The following is a 23,403-nucleotide window of genomic DNA, read 5'->3' as shown; positions in this document are numbered from 1 at the left end:
GGACTCATACTGTTGTGTTTCAAATAATAATAATAATAATAATAATAATAATAATAATAATAATAATAATAATAATAATATAATAATAATAATAATAATAATAATAATAATAATAATAATAATAATAATAATAACAACAACCCTACTGGGATCTGCACGCATCATCCGAGTCCTAAATACTTGGGAAGTGTTTGACTTGTGATTTTGTGATACAAAATCCAGCATATCTATCTTGTTTGCTTCGTCATACAACATCGTTGTGTCAATGATAATAATAATCATCATCATCGTCATCATCATAATGGCATTTTAAATGGGTCCCTACTGCATTTATTCTCCACTGCAGATGAGCCCAGAGAAGGGTATGGACCCTGGAAAACTGTAACTCCTAGGAACGCATAGTATGGAGCTTTGGTATTTCAAGTGGGGTCCAAGAGCATTCATTCCATAGTGTAAATGCACCCAGAGAAGGGTATGGACCTTGAGAAACTATAACTCCCAGGGCTGAACAGCATGGAGACATGGCATGATAACAACAATGTTTAAATGGGTCCCTATTGCATTTATTCTCTAGTGCAGATGCACACAGAGAAGGATATGGACCTTGGGAAACTATAACTCCCAGGAATGCATAGTATGGAGACATGGCATGATAACAACAACCACAATGTTTAAATGGGTCCCTACTGCATTTATTCCCCAGTGCAGATGCACACAGAGAAGGGTATGGATCTTGGGAAATTATAACTCCCAGGAACGCATTGTATGGAGCTATGGTATTTCAAGTGGGGTCCAAGAGCATTCATTCCATAGTGTAAATGCACCCAGAGAAGGGTATGGACCTTGGGAAACTATAACTCCCAGGACTGCACAGCATGGAGACATGGCATAACAAACTTTCCCTAACTTTCCCTAACAAGGGTACTCTTGGCTTCTCTCACAATTTCCCCTCCCACAAATTGGGGACACGTCTCAATTTAATCCTGAGAGCAATGAATGCCATCGCATTACAGAACTGGCCATTCATCCCTGCACTTGAACCCAAATCTCCAAATCTCCCAATGGGTTAATGCTGGGTCCCTTGCCCTTCCAAAGTTGCCCAGCTTAAGAGGAGACATGGAGAGCGAGCAACAGAGTCAACAAAGGAGAAAGAAGGTTGTGCTGTACCTGGAAGCGGAGGATGATGGTCCAGATGAGGCCCAGGGTCAGGCGGTGGTTGCCGTCCACAATGTCGTGGGAGCCCATGTTCTCCAAGTGGACTCGCTGCTCCTTCAAGAACTGCAGGGCTTTGTCGACGTTCTCCAGGCAGTGGATGCGCATTCGGCCTTTGGTGGGTTTGGGCTGGAAGGAGGAGAGAGGTGCTTGAACCCATTAACATGCTGCTGAGAGGCTTTTCTCATGTCCCTACAAGCTACAGCTGACAGACAGGAGTTCACCCCATCACCCCATCGTGGGCTTGGGTGGTATCTTCCTGCATGGCAGAAGGGGGTTGGGACTGGGTGGCCTTTAGGGTCTCTTCCAATTCTAGCATTCTATGATCACAAACCCAGCTACAACGGGACTGCAAGGGGTACGGTCCCTGGGCCTGGAGCCAAAGTGGGCGTCCTGATGCCATCTATCCAGTCCACAGACCCAGGGCCGGCCCAAAGTATAGGCAAACAGAATTTTGGCACCCCCCCCCCCCAAGCCAATCACTGAAAAATAAAAGCATTGGATAAGCAAAAATGTTGGATAATAAGGAGGGATTAAGGAAAAGCCTAAATAAAGAACAACACTCTGAAAAGAGGGGAAATCCAGACAGGAAACAATCAGGGCCAGCTAACACCTTCCAACCAAGGATGCCCCCAGGGAGGCTTTGAATCTGCAAGGCTATTAAATGCTAATCAAGCTGGCCAATTGCAACATTCACACTAGCCTCAAACTGACAAGAGCTCTTTCTCCCACCCTGGACTTTCCACAGATATATAAACCCCATTGGCCTAGTTTCCAACAGACCTCACAACCTCTGAGGATGCTTGCCATAAATGTGGGTGAAACGTCAGAAAAGAATGCTTCTGGAACAGCAGCGGAGGCAGGAGTTGCCTCAATGGCGCCCCCTACAGGATGGCGCCACAGGCAACTGCCTAGTTTGCCTCGCGGTTGAACCGCCCCTGCACAGACCAAATGGTGGCAGTGGCCTTAAACTACACCTGGCTCTTGTTTCCACACATGAGGAAAACACACCTGCCACGCTTTCTGGCGTGCTCTGTTGCTGGCTTCCCAAGTATGCTGCCATGCCTACAATTGAGCCGAAGTCATGCCAGGTTGCGCCCAGCCGGGAAGCCGGTTAGACGGGCAGTGATGTGGCATTCCCAGACGAGAGAGAAAGTTGCGGGAAGCGCTTTGGTCCCCGTGCTGTTGCTGGAGTTCAATGCCTGGAGGGCGAGGCAAGGAAGGACCTGCCCAGGCGAAGAATCTCCTCTCTCACCATTTTGCAAACCTGATGCTTCCTCAGCTGGGAAAAACCGTGTGGGCTGAGCGCATGGATGGGAGGCGCAGCCACATTCCACGGCTTGTCCTTGGAACATATCATTGCTTGCATTACACAAAATTACAAAGTCTAAATAGGAAGAAGGCCTGGAGGAGAAGTTATGCCTGCCGGAAGCAAAACTCCCCAAATAAGACCGACGGGATTAATTTATATTGGTCTGCATTTATGTGTTTAATTAATTGAGATCCTGCCTTTCTCCCAACATGGGATTCAAGGCAGTGTGTGTCCATAGAGGCCTCCAAGTCTATCTATCAATCTATGACGAACCCGCTGCTATAGAGAATACGGGGTGCCCCGTGGTTGCAGTGGGTGCCGGTCTTGTACCAAGGGTTGCGCAGCATGGCAAGTGGCATAGAACTGCATTAATTCTACAGTGCAGTCGCACCCTGTTGTTCCCAACATGCCTGAGGGCTCCTGGCACCTTTTAGCACACTTCAGCGTCTCTGTGGTTCTCTCACTTTCTCTCTCCACGAGAAAAAGGCAGCCTTGACGCCAATTGCACCTGCCAAGCGGCCAGGCAGGGCGGATGGTGCCACAAGTCTCCCAGGAACCGGAAAAACCACCTCATTCGGGAGGAGAACAGCGTGGGATTCTGGGAGCAAGAGCTTGGCGACTTTCTGTCCCAGGGAATTGTGCATTTCTGTGTGTGTTTGTGGAGGCGTTCAGAGGTTGGCCCAGCCTGGAGATGTGGCAAACCCATCCCAGACTCCTACCCAAACCATGCACATTCTATGTATTGTCGAAGGCTTTCATGCCGGAATCACTGGATTGCTGTGGGTTTTCCAGACTGTATGGCCATGTTACAGAAGCTTTCTCTCCTGACATTTTGCCCACATCTGTGGCAGGAACCCTCAGAGGTTGTGAGGTCTGTTGGAAACTAGTGGGGTTTATATATCTGTGGAATGTCCAGAGTGGGAGAAAGAACTCTTAACATCTCCCAACAAAGGATTCCCCAGGCAGGAAGCAGCCAAGCTTTGAAGCCGCAAGGCTATTCAGTGCTAATCACTGGATGAATGGATTTTAATCTTGGATATTCTTAAAATTTTATATAATGTGACTTTATTTTGTAATGGTATCTGTTTTATATGAACGGTTGTTTTGTAGATTGTTTTATATGAATTGTTGTTTTTACATTGTTTTTAGGCATTGAATTTTTGCCTATTTACTGTTAAGCCGCTTTGAGTCTCCTTGGAGAGAAAAACGGGGTAAAAGTGATGTAAATAAATAAGTAAATAAATAAATAAATCAAACTGGCCAATTGACTCAAACAGATAAGAGTTCTTTCTCCCACCTTGGTTTGTTATATAAACTCCACTTAGCTCTGAGGATGCCTGCCATAGATGTGGGCAAAATGTCAGGAGAGAATGCTTCTGGAACATGGCCAGACAGCCTGCAAAACTCACAGCAACCCAGGAGGATTTAAATCTCCAATCCTACTGACGAAGTAGACTTAAGTCTGTGAAAGCTTATGGGGTAAAGTACAATACCCTCAACTTTGGCTCCCTAGAAGTTGTTAGGACTACAAATCCCATAATCGTGAACGCAACAAATACTTGGATACCCTTTCGGCTGGATTTGTAAAGGTTTTCTGGTAATACGAATTATGGAATTATGTTTCTCACTGCCAACAAGGCTAGTTTGGGGTTTCTGTACTACAGATAAAGAGACCCATCTTTATGCAGCTTGCACTTTGAATGGTATTAATATAATAAGTGGGAGCCCCCAGTGGCGCAGCGTGTTAAGGCGCTGAGCTGCTGAACTTGGGGACCAAAACGTCACAGGTTCGAATCCGGGGAGCGGGGTGAGTGCCCGCTGTTAGCCCCAGTTTCTGCCAACCTAGCAGTTTGAAAACATGCAAATGTGAGTAGATCAATAGGTACTGCTCCGGCATTCCATGCAGTCACGCCAGCCACATGACCTCGAGGTGTCTACGGACAACGCCGGCTCTTGGGCTTAGTAGTGGAGATGAGCACCAACCTCCAGAGTCAGACACGACTGGACTTCATGTCAGGGGAAAACCTTTACTTTTACCTAATATAATAAGTAGAAAAAATCCGAGAAAAGCCTGATGTTTCCAAGCTCTTACCAGTTGCTCTCCGGAGAGGACTTCCAGGAGGCGGAGAAGCATCCGTCCATCCCGCAAATCGCTGTAGAGGTCGCTGATACGGCAGGTGACGCGGGCCAGGTGAGAGTTCACCCATTTGGTGAAGGTTTTCTTCTGCACAGCCTCTCGCTCATCTGCAAGACAAATGAAAATCTCCTGAGCACACAACTACCAAAGGTCTCCTCCTTTGAAGCCACATATGCCATGAAGATGTAGCAATGTGGATGGATCTGCACTGCCATATCATCCAGTTTCAGAATGCAAGTTAACTATATTATATGAATTATATTGACATCCCGCAACACAGGATCTTGGCTAGGCTTTTTTCCCTCCTCAGTAATGAATATTCCCTGAGTTGCGATCTCACTGTTTCCAACAGTTAACTGACTTTTTCGTCTGAACCTTGAAGAACTTCTGTCCTGGGCTTAAGGCCAAAATGGGGAACCTCTGGCCCTCCAGATGTGTTGTCCTACCCCTCCTATCAATCCCACCCAACATCACAAAGAGCAAGGCATCATTCCACCATGTCTATTGACTCAATATAACAATATTATAATATATAATACTCATATTATGATATACTAATATATTGTATATACATACAATATTAATAATATTGTAATATATTATTATACACTATTATAATTGTATATTTATATTACATGTGATATTACTAATAATATTACAATATTTATTTATTTATTTACAGCATTTATATTCTGCCCTTCTCACCCCGAAGGGGACTCAGGGCGGATCACATTACACATATAGGCAAACATTCAATGCCCTTTAACATAGAACAAAGACAAACAAACATAGGCTCCGAGTGGGCCTCGAACTCATGACCTCCTGGTCAGAGTGATTCATTGGCAGATCGTAATTTTGTCAATGTCTATTGTTTCCAAATGCCGGCTGAGATCTTTTGGCACGGCACCCAATGTACCCATCACCACTGGGACCACTTGCACTGGTTTCTGCCAGAGTCTTTGAAGTTCAATCTTGAGGTCCTGATAGTGGCTGTCACCTGGGATGGCAACATCCATGATCCAAACCTTGTTCTTTTCCACAACTGTGATGTCTGGTGTGTTGTGTTCCAGAACTTTGTCAGTCTGGATTCGGAAGTCCCACAGTATCTTTGCGTGCTCATTTTCCAATACTTTTGCAGGTTTGTGATGCCACCAGTTCTTTGCTGCTGGGAGGTGGTACTTGAGGCATAAGTTCCAATGAATCATTTGGGCCACATAGTTGTGCCTCTGTTTGTAGTCTGTCTGTGCGATTTTCTTACAGCAGCTGAGGATATGATCAATGGTTTCATCAGTTTCCTTGCAGAGTCTGCATTTTGGGTCATCAGCTGATTATTATTATTATTATTACTATTATTATTATTATGTTTATTATTATGTTTATTATACCTCACTTTTTCTCTCCGCTTAAAACAGCTTACATTAAAAGCATTTCAATACAATTAAGATTTCACTACGTTCTCGATATGCCAGACTCATTCTTCTTTTAATCACACCTTAGGGGTAGACTAGATTATCTTTTTATCCCTGAATATGTGGCAGTGGAGAAACCACCAGAGAAGGAGACCTCTATTATTATTATCATATCATCATCATCATCATATTGTTATGATGATATTATTGCTATAATAATAATAATAATAATAATAATAATAATAATAATAATAATTGATGTCGCCATCCCAGGTGACAGTCGCATTGACGAAAAACAACAGGAAAAACTCAGCCGCTATCAGGACCTCAAGATTGAACTTCAAAGACTCTGGCAGAAACCGGTGCAGGTGGTCCCGGTGGTGATGGGCACACTGGGTGCCGTGCCAAAAGATCTCAGCCGGCATTTGGAAACAATAGACATTGACAAAATCACGATCTGCCAACTGCAAAAGGCCACCCTGCTGGGATCTGCACGCATCATCAAAAATACATCACACAGTCCTAGACACTTGGGAAGTGTTCGACTTGTGATTTTGTGATATGAAATCCAGCATATCTATCTTGTTTGCTGTGTCATAATAAAATAATAAATTATTATTATTATTATTATTATTATTATTATTATTATTATTATATTATTATTATTATTACTAGACTTGGAAGGGAGCCCAAGGGCCATCCAGTCCAGCCCCATAATCCAGTTGAAAGCAATACAGGGCAATGTAGACCTATCCAAGAGACTGAAATACAAAATCAAGCTATCCCCTTCTCACACTGGAGGACTTAAGAGATTCCTAGAGAGACTGTTTTTACTAAAATTTGCAAAAGTCAAAACTGCCAAATGCAGAGGGACGGTTGCAATAACAGTATCAGTAAAAACAATAACAACAATGACGACTTGTTGGTGCCTGCTTTTTCTCTCTGGTTCTCTCTGTGGTTTAGACTGGGTTTCTGCACAGCTGGCATTCATTTGCCCTGGAGCCGAAGCAGGTGATGCTCTCCAGCCCGGCCCAACATGTATGCGCAGAGCATGGCGCAAGTACAAACAGCCAGGGCTCGGCTTGCCCTTCAGCCTGACTCACTGGGGAACATGTCGGGGCAGGCTCACTCCCGATTCGATCCCGAAACATCGAGAAACTGTTCCAAGGAGTCTCTGTCAGAGCTTGGGAAAGCTTCTTTTGGACCCACAATCTCAGTTCAATACGCTGGCTGGAAGTGAACGTGTCATCATCGGAGATGCAGTCCAAAAAATCTATGAATGTGTCTTCCACTTCTAAAACTTCAGACCAAATAGCTGTAGCCTCAATTGCCTTCCAGAGCTTGAAAATTCTCCCCAGACTGACACCACACCTAGAAAGCTTCCTCCTCCTTCTACTATGTAACTCAATTTTTGTTCCTGGATTATAAATAAATGTAATTTCCTAATGGAGCCCCCAATGACACAGCCTATTAAAGCGCTGAGCTGCTGGACTTATGGACCGAAAGGTCGTAGGTTCGGATCTGGGGAGCGGAATGAGCGCCCGCTGTTAGCCCCAGCTTCTGCCAACCTAGCAGTTCAAAAATATGCCAATGTGAGTAGATCAATAGGTACTGCTCTGACGGCAAGGTAACAGCACTCCTAATTGGTTCTATCATCAAGTTTGCTGTGTATACTAATCTTGCTGTGTATCAAATAATAGTAATAATAATAATAAAACTCATGACCATTCATCATTCACTGCACCCTCGCAGTGATGTTGACCGGCTATATCTGCCTAGAAGATCAGGGGGCAGAGGACTCTTACAAGTCAAACAAGCAGTCAAAGAAGAAGAACATGCCCTGGTAGAATATGGAAAGCAAAGTGAAGAACCTGCTTTGATTGAAATCAAAAATCAGAAACTCCTCAAAGCACAGCAGACAAAAAACCAGTACAAGAAAACCGCACTACAAACTAGAGCTGACAGCTGGCACAACAAAACATTGCATGGAAAGTTCCTTGACAAAATTGAAGGAAAAGCTGATAAGGAGAAGACCTGGCTCTGGCTCACGAATGGGACCCTGAAGAAGGAGACAGAAGGCCTGATCCTTGCAGCCCAGGAGCAAGCCATCAGGACAAAGGCAATTCAGGCCAAGATCGAAAAATCAGCTGAGGATCCAAAATGCAGACTGTGCAAGGAAACCGACGAAACCATGGATCATCTCCTCAGCTGCTGTAAGAAAATCGCACAGACTACAAACAGAGGCACAACTATGTGGCCCAAATGATTCATTGGAACTTATGCCTCAAGTACCACCTCCCAGCAGCAAAGAACTGTTGGGATCATAAACCTGCAAAAGTATTGGAAAATGAGCACGCAAAGATACTGTGGGACTTCCGAATCCAGACTGACAAAGTTCTGGAACACAACACACCAGACATCACAGTTGTGGAGAAGAAAAAGGTTTGGATCATTGATGTTGCCATCCCAGGTGACAGTCGCATTGGCGAAAAGCAACAGGAAAAACCGTATCTGCTTTGATCTGCACAAGAGTCCATTCAGGACAATGGGCTTTCTCTCCCAAACTCCAGGATTGGCTTCTTTTGACAGAAAGCCCCATAATCTAAAACAGGAATGCCTGTCTAAGCCTTCAGGCTTATAGGATCGGCTGCTGCATTTTATTTTATTCTTTTACGACAGACCAGAGATCCACTGAGCAAAATGAAAAAGAAAAGGACTTACATGTATCATTACAGAATTGTGAGCCTGGATCTTTATGTTCCAGTAGAGAAGTGGTTCTCAGCCTATGGATCTACTCACATTTGCATGTTTTCGAACGGCCAGGTTGGCAGAAGCTGGGGCTAACAGTGGGAGCTCACCCTGCTCCCTGGATTCGAATTGCCGACCTTTCGGTCAGCAAGTTCAGCAGCTTAGCGGTTTAACCTGCTGCACCATTAGGGGCTCCACGTCTCAAGTCATCCACAATTTTCCCAAAATGGCTTTATTTCTTTTTAGCGGAAGGATAAGTTGGGAGAATGCGTAGGTTTGTCACTGCTTTTTTGGGAGGAAATCTGTCCGTAAACCGAGATCGACTTTTTTGCCGCCTCCCGATCTCAAAACACCTGCTGACGGACAACTCTCAAAACGTATTTTTACCTTTAGGCAACAGGTGTACCGTACAGCAGAGGCATAAACAACCAACGGGAACCATAATACAAGAAAATAAAACCATAAAAGATCCATTTTAAAAACCTTGAAAATGGCCCGGGCAGATAAGTGAGTTATTAACCTGGCACTGAAATGATACAATCGGCATATACATAAGAGTATATGTTCCTGTTGACGCAAAACAGTGGATGATAGTGAGCATACTACAAAGTGGTGCTTGAAAAAATCTTGGTATTGTTGTAATTGGTTCTTAATGGTTCGCCCAATCCCTTCTGGGCTGGGAGGTGATACGGAAATACTTTGCGCAAAGAATAAATAAATGACAATCACAACCACAACACAATCAGGAGGCAAGGGAGGCAACACCCATCCGTTCAGCCTGGGTGAGACGAAGCCATTGCAACGAGGATACAAGTGGGATATGTCAAAGAGTAGCGTTTGAAAGGCAGCGAGCAAATACTTCCCTCTGCCAGGATACGCTGCTGCTGACCTGTCAGCCACCGGCCTTTTCACAGAAAAGAAAAATAAAGGTTTCAAAGGGGAGGCTCTAGCGGGGAAGTGCTGAACGAGTGCGGATCAGCAGATTTGATTCTATTGAGCACAGCCCTTCACCGTTCCCACTACAGATATCAAATTGGTATTGCAAACCTGTTCATATGACACTGTTTTCGGCGATTGTGGCTATGAATGGAACCATAATAATAATAATAATAATAATAATAATAATAATAATAATAATAATAATAATAATAGCACAGCAATAATAATAATAACTTTATTTTTATACCCCACCCCATCTCCCCAAAGGGACTTGGGGCAGCTTACATGGGGCCTTGCAGACAAAAAACCAGTACAAGAAAACCGCACTACAAACTAGAGCTGACAGCTGGCACAACAAAACATTGCATGGAAAGTTCCTTGACAAAATTGAAGGAAAAGCTGATAAGGAGAAGACCTGGCTGTGGCTCACGAATGGGACCCTGAAGAAGGAGACAGAAGGCCTGATCCTTGCAGCCCAGGAGCAAGACATCAGGACAAAGGCAATTAAGGCCAAGATCGAAACATCAGCTGATGAAACAAAATGCAGACTGTGCAAGGAAACCGACGAAACCATGGATCATATCCTCAGCTGCTGTAAGAAAATCGCACAGACTACAAACAGAGGCACAACTATGTGGCCCAAATGATTCATTGGAACTTTTGCCTCAAGTACCACCTCCCAGCAGCAAAGAACTGGTGGGATCACAAACCTGCAAAAGTCTTGGAAAATGAGCACGCAAAGAGACTGTGGGACTTCCGAATCCAGACTGACAAAGTTCTGGAACACAACACACCAGACATCACAGTTGTGGAAAAGAAAAAGGTTTGGATCATTGATGTCGCCATCCCAGGTGACAGTCGCATTGACAAAAAACAACAGGAAAAACTCAAGATTGAACTTCAAAGACTCAGGCAGAAACCAGTGCAGGTGGTCCCGGTGGTGATCGGCACATTGAGTGCCGTGCCAAAAGATCTCAGCCGGCATTTGGAAACAACAGACATTGACAAAATTACGATCTGCCAACTGCAAAAGGCCACCCTGCTGGGATCTGCACGCATCATCCGAAAATACATCACACAGTCCTAGACACTTGGGAAGTGTTCTACTTGTGATTTTGTGATACGAAATCCAGCATATCTATCTTGTTTGCTGTGCCATACAATAAAAATAATAATACTAATGTATATAAATAAATATTATTATTATTATTATTATTATTATTATTATTATTATTATTATTATTATTTTGACACAATGACGTTGTATGACACAGCAAACAAGATAGATATGCTGGATATTATTATTATTATTATTATTATTATTATTATTGAAACAATGACATTGTATGACACAGCAAAGTAGATAGATATGCTGGATATTATTATTATTATTATTATTAGTTGTTGTTGTAGTCATAGTTGCGGTCATTCAACGGGAAAGCCATCTTTCTACGTATCTATAGGCAGCGCTTTCCTTATTTATGTCTTTGTTCCTATGTTGCCGGATTAAGCATTTGCATACAAGACAGATGACGGGACATTGGCACGATATTAAAGGACTGTCAAAAGCAGGAAGCTTGGAAGGACGGGCACGACACAAGCAAGACTCCAAAACAGGCAGCTTCTCAACTCAACATAAACATCAACACAATGTATATGTCATCTCTTGTATCACTGATACAAAACGGAAATTTGATCAAAGTTTGGTCGCAATTACATGCCCTCCCTTAGTCTTTAGAAAGTATGCCGGTTTGAATCTACAAGACAGGGTGAGCTTCTGTCTGACAGCTCTAACTTGTGGGAACATGATAGAACCCTCCTAGTACCACATCCGGATGTCCCCTGGGCAACGTCTCTGTAGACGGCCGATTCTCTCATACCAGAAGTGACGCAGTTTGTTCTCAAGTCTCTTCTGACACACACACAAATATATATATGTTCTGGGAGTTGAAGTCCAAAACACTCCTACCATGCCTGCCCTAGACTTTTAATGAATGTAAACAATAACAACATCCGAAGGTTGCTTTTCCTGCCAAATTGTGTTTTTCAGCCTCTACACCACCCCGATACAAAGCATGTTCGTTCAGTACGCATAACTATTCGGCGCCTGTATCCAAAAGGGTAGCTGTTTGACCGTAGGGTAAGTGGCCAAGTCCCAAAAACTTTTGGCTAAAATACGGGGCCTCCGGTGCAAGTTCGAATCCGGGGAGCGGAATGAGCGCCCACTGTTAGCCCCAGCTTCTGCCAACCTAAGGTAAAGGTAAAGGTTTTCCCCTGACGTTAAGTCCAGTCGTGACCGACTCTGGGGGTTGGTGCTCATCTCCATTTCTAAGCCGAAGAGCCGGCGTTGTCCGTAGACACCTCCAAGGTCATGTGGCTGGCATGACTGAATGGAACGCTATTACCTTCCCGCCGGAGTGGTACCTATTATCTTCAGTGTTCATGTGGCCAGCCCTTGTTTTATTGTTCTTCTGATTTTGCGTAATGTACTGTATATTATCATTTATTGTAGTGTTCAATGTGTTATGATTTGTTGTTCTATTTATATTCTGTTATATTGTATTGTTCTGGGCATGGCCCCATGTAAGCCGCCCTGAGTCCCCGTTGGGGAGATGGTGGCGGGGTATAAATAAAGTTGTTTATTACAGTAGAGTCTCACTTATCCAACATAAATGGGCCGGCAGAACGTTGGATAAGCGAATATGTTGGATAATAAGGAGAGATTAAGAAAAAGCCTATTAAACATCAAAATAGGTTATGATTTTACAAATTAAGCACCAAAACATCATGTTTGACAACAAATTTGACAGAAAAAGTAGTTCAATGCACATTAATGCTATGTTGTAATTACTGTATTTACGAATTTAGCACCGAAATATCATGATGTATTGAAAACATTGACTACAAAAATGTGTTGGATAATTCAGAACGTTGGATAAGCGAGTGTTGGATAAGTGAGACTCTACTGTATTATTATTATTATTATTATTATTATTGTTGATCTACTCACATTGGCATGCTTTCGAACTGCTAGGTTGGCAGGAGCTGGGGCTAATAGCGGGCGCTCATTCTGCTCCAAGGATTTGAACCTGGGACCTTTTGGTCTGCAAGTTCAGCAGCTCAGCGCTTTAACACTGTGCCAACCTAGCAGTTCGAAAACATGCCAATGTGAGTAGATCAATAGGTACTGCTCTGGCAGGAAGGTAACAGCGTTCCATGCAGTCATGCCAGTGGCCACGTGTCCTTGGAGGTGTCTATGGACAACGCCGGCTCTTCAGCTAAGAAATGGAGATGAGCACCAACCCCCAGAGTCGGGCACGACTGGAACCTTTACCTAAAATAAACAAAGAGCAACCTTTGGCAGTAGCCGGTGGGGAGGAAGGATGTTTTGAGGTCAAGGTGAGCGTTACGAAACAATGAAGGGGGAGACGGTTTGGGGACGGTTCTTGCACACCTACAGACGGGTGTGTCAGAGATTGTGTGGGGAGAGGGCGACAGTCAGAGGGTTCCAAGTCCGGGGAACCAAGGAATCTCAGCCACGCAGTTGTCGAGCTTGTGTGTTCGGCTAATTCCAGACGACACCGTAGGGATTAGGGTCGCCAACAAGCCCCCTCCACTCCCCCTACCTTGAAGCTGCTTGAACCTGCCCTCCAACACGTTGGCGTACTGCACGGCGTTGACGAAGGCCGCCGGGGAGAGCTCCGGGGGTGGCGTGGGGCCCTGGACCACCTCCATCAGCTCCGGGGGGAGCTCAGATTGGTACATCCTTGAAGCTGAGCCCCTTGCCCTGCCTGCCCTACCAACCGCACCTGGGCCCAGGTAGCAGGAAGGAAGCCCTGCTCCTCCTCCTCCTCCTCCTCCTCCTGCTGCTGCTGGAGCAAAAAGAGTCCCGGAGCCTTTCGAGGGAGTCTGCTGCCCCCTCCCAGGCGAGAGAGAGAGGCGGGCGGGCAGGGCGGGCAGGGCAGGCCCTGCGGAATTAACATAAAAACAGGTTGGGTTGCTCTGAAAGGCACGCTCTGTGTGTGTGTGTATAAGTGTGTGTGTGTACTGAGCCCAGACAGAAAAGAGAGGAGAAGAGGGCAGGGCTGCCGGCCCACTTGCACACAAACAGGCAAAGAGATGCACACACATTTCGAAAACCCAGCAAATCCCAGTTCTGGGATTGAGCCAAAGCTCTAGCCCAGGTTCTGTACCCTTGGAGGGTGGCAATGGCAGGACTCCCGAGTGGAGTTGTCTTCTTTTCCACCTTGGGACTGGATCTATACATACATACATAACTTTATTACGGTCCACAGACCCGCAGCTGTCAAGTGAACAACATACAAGAGTTTACAGAACAGTCTATACTGGATCTATACTGGATTATATGACAGTGTGGACGGGGCCCGAGAAGCTGGGACAGTGGCAAGGCTGAAGTTTCTGGGATTCAAAAAAGAAAGGAATCTCTGTGCTTTGGGGTTCCTATTAACCCAAGGAGTCTTTGCCCTCTCATCTTGACAATTGATGGTTTTGCACCACGTTGGAAACCGGCCTGGGTCCTCTCGAGGAGATAGAGCAGTATATAAATAAAATTATTATTATTATTATTATTATTATTATTATTATTATTATTATTATTTTATTATGACACAGCAAACAAGATAGATATGATGGATTTCGTATCACAAAATCACAAGTCGAACACTTCCCAAGTGTCTAGGACTGTATATTATTATTATTATTATTATTATTATTATTATATGACACAGCAAACAAGATAGATATGATGGATTTCGTATCACAAAATCACAATTCGAACACTTCCCAAGTGTCTAGGACTCTATATTATTATTATTATTATTATTATTATTATTATTGTATGACACAGCAAACAAGATAGATATGCTGGATTTCGTTTCACAAAAACACAAGTCGAACACTTCTCAAGTGTTTAGCACTGTGTGATGTATTTTCAGATGATGCCCGCAGATCCCAGTAAGGTGGCCTTTTGCAGTTGGCAGATCGTAATTTTTCAATGTCTATTGTTTCCAAATGCCGGCTGAGATCTTTTGGCACGGCACCCAATGTGCCCATCACCACCGGGACCACCTGCACTGGTTTCTGCCAGAGTTCAATCTTGAGGTCCTGAGTTTTTCCTGTTGTTTTTCGTCAATGCGACTGTCACCTGGGATGGCAACATCAATGATCCAAACCCTTTTCTTTTCCACAACTGTGATGTCTGGTGTGTTGTGTTCCAGAACTTTGTCAGTCTGGATTTGGAAGTCCCACAGTATCTTTGCGTGCTCATTTTCCAATACTTTTGCAGGTTTGTGATCCCACCAGTTCTTTGCTGCTGGGAGGTGGGACTTGAGGCATAAGTTCCAATGAATCATTTGGGCCACATAGTTGTGCCTCTGTTTGTAGTCTGTCTGTGCGATTTTCTTACAGCAACTGAGGATATGATCAATGGTTTCGTCGGCTTCCTTGCACAGTCTGCATTTTGTGTCATCAGCTGATTTTTCGAATCAGCCCGGAAAATACACTACAAGAGTTCTGTCTCTCACCCTTGACCTTCCACAGATATATAAACTTCCCTTGCCAAGTGTCCAATATACCTCACATCCTCTGAGGATGTCTGCCATAGATGTGGATGAAATGTCAGGAGAGAATGCTTCTGGAACATGGCCATACAGCCCGGAAAATACACTACAAGAGTTCTGTCTCTCACCCTTGACCTTCCACAGATATATAAACTTCCCTTGCCAAGTGTCCAATATACCTCACAACCTCTGAGGATGTCTGCCATAGATGTGGATGAAATGTCAGGAGAGAATGCTTCTGGAACATGGCCATACAGCCCGGAAAATACACTACAAGAGTTCTATCTCTCACCCTTGACCTTCCAAAGATATATAAACTTCCCTTGCCAAGTGTCCAATATACCTCACAACCTCTGAGGATGTCTGCCATAGATGTGGATGAAATGTCAGGAGAGAATGCTTCTGGAACATGGCCATACAGCCTGGAAAACTCACAACAAGCCGGGCGTAGCCTGGCTTGATGCTGAAACCAAGACTCTGGGAAACCCGGGTTCAAATCCCTGCTCAACCAAAGTCTTGGGCATGTCACACTCTCTCAGCCTTGGAAGGGACCGAGAAAGACTTCAAGTCAACTCCAAAATTAATGCAACCTTGCAGCAGGGTTGCATTCATTTGGAGTTGCTTTCAAGGCTCAACCAGCCTCAGAAGAAGATAAAATGAAAATACTCCACAGCGTAAAACTTGCAAAGAAGCCCTGTGGTTGGTTTTCTTTAGGGTCTCTATAAGCCAGATATGATTTGAAGCCAGATATGATTTGAAGGCACGTAAACAGCAGGAATTGGGGCTGAAGCTTTGCCGGCGTCCCGGCTTTTTTAGGGGGAAGGGTAAACCAGGGGAGAGAAAGGATGAGCTCACCGGCCTCCCTCCGGCCTCCCTCCGGAGAGGCCAAACAATGTGGGATTTGCGTCCCATTGTCTGCCTTTGTGTGGCCGTCACACTGGCCATGAAGCCTCAGCATGCCTTTCCCTTGTTCAGGGCTGGGCAAACTGACTCTTTGCCCCTCTGTCTGTCCCCCTGTTTTGTCCTTGGGGGGAACTATAATACCCGTGGGACGCGGGGCAGAGTTGAATCCGGGGAAGAGGTGTCTCTCCCAATAATCTCAAACTGGGACACTTCATTATGCCCCATTGAGATGACGGCATCATCACCCTCACCCTTATCATTGCTGGGCAAACTTTGGGAGAGACACAGAACTCTGGCTTGCTGAGAATTTTCCAAGCTGTATGGCCATGTTCCAGAAGCACTCGTCTCCTGACATTTCGCCCACACCTATGGCAGGCATCCTCAGAGGTTGTGAGGTCTCAGGGTTGTTGTATGTCTTTCGGGCTGTGTGACCATGTTCCAGAAGTATTCTCTCCTGACGTTTCGCCCACGTCTATGGCAGGCATCCTCAGAGGTTGTGAGGTCTCAGGGTTGTTGTATGTCTTTCGGGCTGTGTGACCATGTTCCAGAAGTATTCTCTCCTGACGTTTCGCCCACGTCTATGGCAGGCATCCTCAGAGGTTGTGAGGCATGGATAAACTAGGCAAGGAAGATAAATATATATCTCTGGAGAGTCCAGGGTGTGACAAGAGTCCTTTGTCAGTTGGAAGCCAGCGCTAATGTTTCAGTTAATCACCCTAATTAGCATCGGAAAGGTTTGTCTCTTGCCTGGGGGCATCCTTTGTTCAGAGTCATTAGCCGTCCTTGGGGCTCAGAGTGTTGCTTCCCATCTACTGTCCTGATTTTTTAGTTTTTTAATACTGGAAGCCAGATTTTGTTCATTTTCATGGTTTTCTCCTTTCTGTTGAAGTTGTCCACAAGCAACTTCAGCAAGCCAGAGTTCTGTGCCTCTCCCAAAGTTTGCCCAACTTCAACAGAAAGTTTATTATTTTTCTCTATTATTATTGGTATTATTACATTTATTTTTTTCTATTATTGTTGCTACTATTACATTTATTTTACTCTATTTTTATTATTAATACATTTATTATTTCACTCTCATCTTACTATTATTATTATTATTATTATTATTATTATTATTATTATTATCAACACAACGACGTTGTATGGCACAGCAAACAAGATAGATATGCTTGATTTCGTTTCGCAAAACCACAAGTCGAACACTTCCCAAGTGTCTAGGACTGTGTGATGTATTTTCTGATGATGTGTGCAGATCCCAGTAGGGTGGCCTTTTGCAGTTGGCAGATGGTGATTTTGTCAATGTCTATTGTTTCCAAATGCCGGCTGAGATCTTTTGGCACAGCACCCAGTGTGCCCATCACCACCGGGACCACCTGTACTGGTTTCTGCCAGTCTTTGAAGTTCAATCTTGAGGTCCTGATAGCGGCTGAGTTTTTCCTGTTGTTTTTCATCTATGCGACTGTCACCTGGGATGGCAACATCAATGATCCAAACCTTGTTCTTTTCCACAACTGTGATGTCTGGTGTGTTGTGTTCCAGAACTTTGTCATTCTGGATTCGGAAGTCCCACAGTATCTTTGCATGTTCATTTTCCAATACTTTTGCAGGTTTGTGATCCCACCAGTTCTTTGCTGCTGGGAGGTGGTACTTGAGGCATAAGTTCCAATGAATCATTTGGGCCACATAGTTATGCCTCTGTTTGTAGTCTGTCTGTGCGATTTTCTTACAGCAGCTGAGGATATGATCCATGGTTTCGTCGGTTTCCTTGCACAGTCTGCATTTTGGGTCATCAGCTGATTTTTCGATCTTGGCCTGAATTGCCTTTGTCCTGATGTCTTGCTCCTGGGCTGCAAGGATCAGGCCTTCTGTCTCCTTCTTCAGGGTCCCATTCGTGAGCCAGAGCCAGGTCTTCTCTTTATCAGCTTTTCCTTCAATTTTGTCAAGGAACTTTCCATGCAGTGTTTTGTTGTGCCAGCTGTCAGCTCTAGTTTGTGCCACCTTGACGTGGTGGGGGGGCTTACCTGCTCCAATGATGACTGAGGGCTGTGCTGGCGGTAGTGTATCTACCGGCAGGTCCAACCAAGCCAGAGAGGCCTCAGCTGAGGAGCACAACCAAGAGCACCTAACCCATTAGCATTATGGAGAATCAAACCCAAACGAAGTCTATACTGGCTCGGTCGTCGCCCAGGATAAAAAGGACCGCGGTGGATGCTGCTGATTCTGGACATCCATCGACAAGTGGGATACGGAATCATCAAAACCCAAATGAACAGTCACAGAAGCGGCAAAAATATACAATGCCAGAAAACCGCACAATTATTATTATTATTATTATTGCATTTATTATTTGGAGCCCCCGGTGGCCAAGGGGATAAAAGCCTCGTAACTTGAAGGTTGGGTTGCTGACCTGAAAGCTGCCAGGTTCGAATCCCACCCGGGGAGAGTGCGGATGAGCTCCCTCTATCAGCTCCAGCTCCATGCGGGGACATGAGAGAAGCCTCCTACAAGGATGGTAAAACATCAAAAAAACATCTGGGCATCCCCTGGGCAACGTCCTTGCAGACGGCCAATTCTCTCACTCCAGAAGCAACTCTGGTTGCTCCTGATACGAAATAATAATAAGAATAATATTTATTATTTTACTCGATTTATTATTACATGTATTATTTTCCTGTATTTATTATTATTATTATTATTATTATTATTATTATTATTATTATTATTATTACATGTATTATTTTACTCTATTATTATGAAAAGGATACATAAGCACACTTACATTGAAGAAGATGAGAATAATGATTAAATCAGAGCTGGACAGTCTTATCTTAAATTTGAGCTTTATGTAAATATTCAAAAACATTTAACCTACTGATGCCTCAATTAATGTAATTTTATTGGTATAGTAGAGTCTCGCTTATCTGACGTAAACGGGCCGGCAGAACGTTGGATAAGCGAATATGTTGGATAATAAGGAGAGATTAAGGAGAAGACTATTAAACACCAAATTAGGTTATGATTTTACAAATTAAGCATCAAAACATCATGTTATACAACAAATTTGACAGAAAAAGTAGTTCAATACGCAGTAATGCTTTGTAGTAATTACTATATTTACTAATTTAGCACCAAAATATCATGATGTATTGAAAACATTGACTACAAAAATGCGTTGGATAATCCAGAACGTTGAATAAGCGAATGTTGGATAAGTGAGACTCTACTGTATCTTAGATTGTTGTACATGGAAATAATGGTAGTAACAAGAAAGTCTTGATAGGATTCACAGTTTGTCTAGATATGCTGGTTTATGATGACAACTACTGTACAGTATATAATAAATGTGAATTCTTCTTCATGGAAAAATAAGACATCCCCTGAAAATAAGACCTAGAGCATTTTTGGGAGCAAAAATTAATATAAGACACTGTCTTATTTTCAGGGAAACACGGTATATCTATGGAGAGTCCGGGGTGTGACAAGAGTCCTTTGTCAGTTGGAAGCCAGCGCTAATGTTTCAGTTAATCACCCTAATTAGCATCGGAAAGGTTTGTCTCTTGCCTGGGGGGCATCCTTTGTTCAGAGTCATTAGCCGTCCTTGGGGCTCAGAGTGTTGCTTCCCATCTACTGTCCTGATTTTTTAGTTTTTTAATACTGGTAGCCAGGTTTTGTTCATTTTCATGGTTTCCTCCTTTCTGTTGAAGTTGTCCACAAGCAACTTCAGCAAGCTAGAGTTCTGTGGCTCTCCCAAAGTTTGCCCAACTTCAACAGAAAGGAGGAAACCATGAAAATGAGCAAAATCTGGCTACCAGTATTAAAAAAGGCGGGGTATAAAAATAAAGTTATTATTATTATTGACACAACAACATAGTCTGACGCAGCAAACAAAATAGATATGCTGGATTTTGTATCACAAGTCGAACACTTCCCAAGTGTCTAGGACTGTGTGATGTATTTTATTATTATTATTATTATTATTATTATTATTATTATTATTATTATTATTACTACTATATTATTTACTGCCTGGGGGAATCCTTTCTTGGGTGTTGTTAGCTGGCCCTGATTGTTTCCTGTCTGGAATTCCCTTGTTTTCTGAGTGCTGCTCTTTATTTAATTCTGATTCTAGAATTTTTTTAAATACTGGTAGCCAGATTTTGTTCATTTTCATGGTTTTCTCCCTTCTGTTGAAATGGTCCACATGCTTGTGGATTTCAATGGCTTCTCTGTGTAGACAGTAAATAAGAAACACCACTCAGAAAACAAAGGAATTCCTTACTTTACTTACTTAGCCTGAGGATGATGGCCCTCCAAGTGTAGTGTCTTGAACATTGATTCAATCAAGTCCAGCTAACACTTCCCAACAAAGGATTTCACCAGGCAGTAAACAGCTAGGCTTTGAAGCTGCAAAGGAATTCAATGCTAATCAAGGTGACTAATTGCAACATTCACACTTGCCTCTAACAGGCAAGAGTTCTTTCTTCTACCCTGGACGTTATTTCACAGATGCATAAACCCCACTTGCCTAGTTTCCAACACACCACACAGCCTCTGAGGATGCCTGCCATATATGTGGGCAAAATGTCAGGAGAGAATGCCTCTGGAACATGGCCATACAGCCCGGAAAACTCCCTTACAGTACAATATAGTAATTTATTACCAGTATTGTACTATGCTAATATAATATTGTATGTCAATTTAATTTGTAAGCCGCTCTGAGTCCCCTTCGGGGTGAGAAGAGTGGCATATAAATGTAGCAAATAAATAAATAAATAAATATGATGAGCTCAATTTACAGTGAATCCACTTGAGGGGCTGATGGGTGTGCATGGGGAGGGGGGATCATTTGGCCTTTGGTCTTGGAGCGTTGGAGCAAAGTGCTTCTGACCGCGTGCAGAGAGCCGTCCTTCCTTCCTCTTGCCACACAGTCATCTCCCACGCGTTTGGGATTTAAGCAGACGTGGCCGCAGCTTGGCGGTCAAACACAATAGGCAGTTAAACTGTGCTTAATCCATTCCGATCATGTGCCTGGAGCTATCCACAGCAGGCCTATTTATTTGCTGCTTAATTTCCTTATACTCACAAACACATGGAGCTGTTGCTATTTTGCTCTGGGCAGGTATTGGGGTGGGATGGGGTTGCGCTGTGGCTTGTGGCATTGTTTGCTGTCACATCCAAACCTTTTGATAGACCCCTAAACACACACTCTTGTTTGTCCTCCCCACCCACTCCATCCCAGTATTTTCTGCCTGCCTCCATCCATCCCTCTGAGCTCGGCATTACCTTCTTCTGTCATAAAAGGACAGTTTTGGTGACTCTCTTTTTTAGATTTGCCTTTTGTTTAATTACTAGCTGTGCCCGGCCACGCATTGCTGTGGCTAGGACTTAATTTTACTTTTCGTTTTGTTGTATGAACGTAGAGGCATGGATGAGAGGTTGTGCTGTCCATTTTCAAGTTTGTGGGGCGTTTAGTTTAGTTGTTTTGTCCGGCGCCGTGATTCCATTACCCTTTTATATATATATAGACTAGATTTGCCCAGCCAGGCGTTGCTGTGGCTTATGCTTTCAGAGTGTTGCTCTTTATTTACTGTCCTGATTTTAGAGATTATATTGTTCTGTATTATTATACCACAGTAATTATTACATCTTATATTTATAATCTTATATTATCTGCTTAGAACTGGGTTATATGAGGCCCCTTCTACACAGCTGTATAAAATGCACACTGAAGTGGATTATATGGCAGTGCGGAGTTGAGATAATCCAGTTCAAAGCAGATAATATAAGATTTTAAATGGGTTATATAGCTGTGTGGAAGGGCCTTGAGTCTACACTGCCATATACTATAATCTGTATAGTATATGGCATCTATAATCTATAATCTGTATTTTATAGGCAGTGTGGAAAAGGCCAAAGTGAGGTCTAACTCTGCCTGTCCCTTGGGCTGAGTGGGTTGCTAGGAGACCAAGTGGACGGAGCTTAGCCTTCTAACTGGCAGCAATTGGATAAAAACAATTCTTCCTCTCCCTCTAATTAGGATTTTATTTTTATTTTATTTTTGTTGTATGAACGTAGAGGCATGGATGAGGGGTTGTGCTGCCAAGTTTAGTGTTTCTGGGATGTGTAGTTTTGTTGTTATGTCCTAGGCCGAAATTTCATTACCCTTTTATATATATAGATTGGAAACTGCCTTGAATTCTATCCTGGGAGAAAGAGTAGTGTAGATTCCCAGGCACACTAGGAAGGGCCACGGTTTCCCTCCAAATGGGGCACGAAAGCAAAAGGCAAGCAGGTAAACATAAGCACCAGGGCATGGATCGGGAACAAAGGGCAGTTGGCAAAAAGGCAGGCACACAGTAAGTGACAGATCGGAAAGGCAAAAAGGAATATTGCTAAGGCTCCTAGAGCTAGACGCAGAAACTTGTTGGGTTCAGTTTCACAGAATCATAGAATCATAGAGTTGGAAGAGACCTCACAGGCCATCCAGTCCAACCCCATTCTGCCAAGAAGCAGGAAAATTGCATTCAAAGCACCCCCGACAGATGGCCATCCAGCCATACATCATCATCATCATCATTATTATTACTTTATTTTATGACACAGCAAACAAGATAGACATGCTGGATTTCATATCACAAAATCACAAGTCGAACACTTCCCAAGTGTCTAGGACTGTGTGATGTATTATTATTATTATTATTATTATTATTATTATTTCTTTATTTTATGACACAGCAAACAAGATAGATATGCTGGATTTCATATCACAAAATCACAAGTTGAACACTTCCCAAGTGTCTAGGACTGTGTGATGTATTATTATTATTATTATTATTATTATTATTATTATTATTATTATTGTATGACACAGCAAACAAGATAGATATGCTGGATTTCGTGTCACAAAATCACAAGTCGAACACTTCCCAAGTGTCTAGGACTGTGTGATGTATTTTCGGATGATGCGTGCAGATCCCAGCAGGGTGGCCTTTTGCAGTTGGCAGATCGTGATTTTGTCAATGTCTATTGTTTCCAAATGCCGGCTGAGATCTTTTGGCACGGCACCCAATGTGCCCATCACCACCGGGACCACCTGCACTGGTTTCTGCCAGAGTCTTTGAAGTTCAATCTTGAGGTCCTGATAGGGGCTGAGTTTTTCCT

General features: G+C 43.5%; 1 protein-coding gene across 6 annotated transcripts in view; it reads right to left on the bottom strand.

The window, feature by feature from the left end:
• The window catches only part of sptbn2 (spectrin beta, non-erythrocytic 2), a 94,222-nt gene that overhangs the window by 33,917 nt on the left and 36,902 nt on the right, over nucleotides 1–23,403 (bottom strand). For 4 of the 6 annotated variants that reach the window (XM_062965342.1, XM_062965339.1, XM_062965340.1 and 1 more), the window contains exons 4-5: nucleotides 4,617–4,768; nucleotides 1,168–1,341 (exon numbers count right to left, since the gene is read on the bottom strand). In XM_062965342.1, coding sequence (XP_062821412.1) covers nucleotides 1,168–1,341; nucleotides 4,617–4,768 — 326 coding nt within the window. Of the gene's footprint in view, nucleotides 1–1,167; nucleotides 1,342–4,616; nucleotides 4,769–13,383; nucleotides 13,581–23,403 lie in introns of those variants that run through there. The other 2 variants (XM_062965343.1, XM_062965338.1) reach the window with 2 other exon arrangements.

This window comes from Anolis carolinensis, unplaced genomic scaffold, assembly GCF_035594765.1.
Source record: "Anolis carolinensis isolate JA03-04 unplaced genomic scaffold, rAnoCar3.1.pri scaffold_14, whole genome shotgun sequence".
Classification (NCBI taxonomy): Eukaryota; Metazoa; Chordata; class Lepidosauria; order Squamata; family Dactyloidae; genus Anolis; species Anolis carolinensis.
This window is presented reverse-complemented; position numbering and strand designations above follow the sequence as displayed.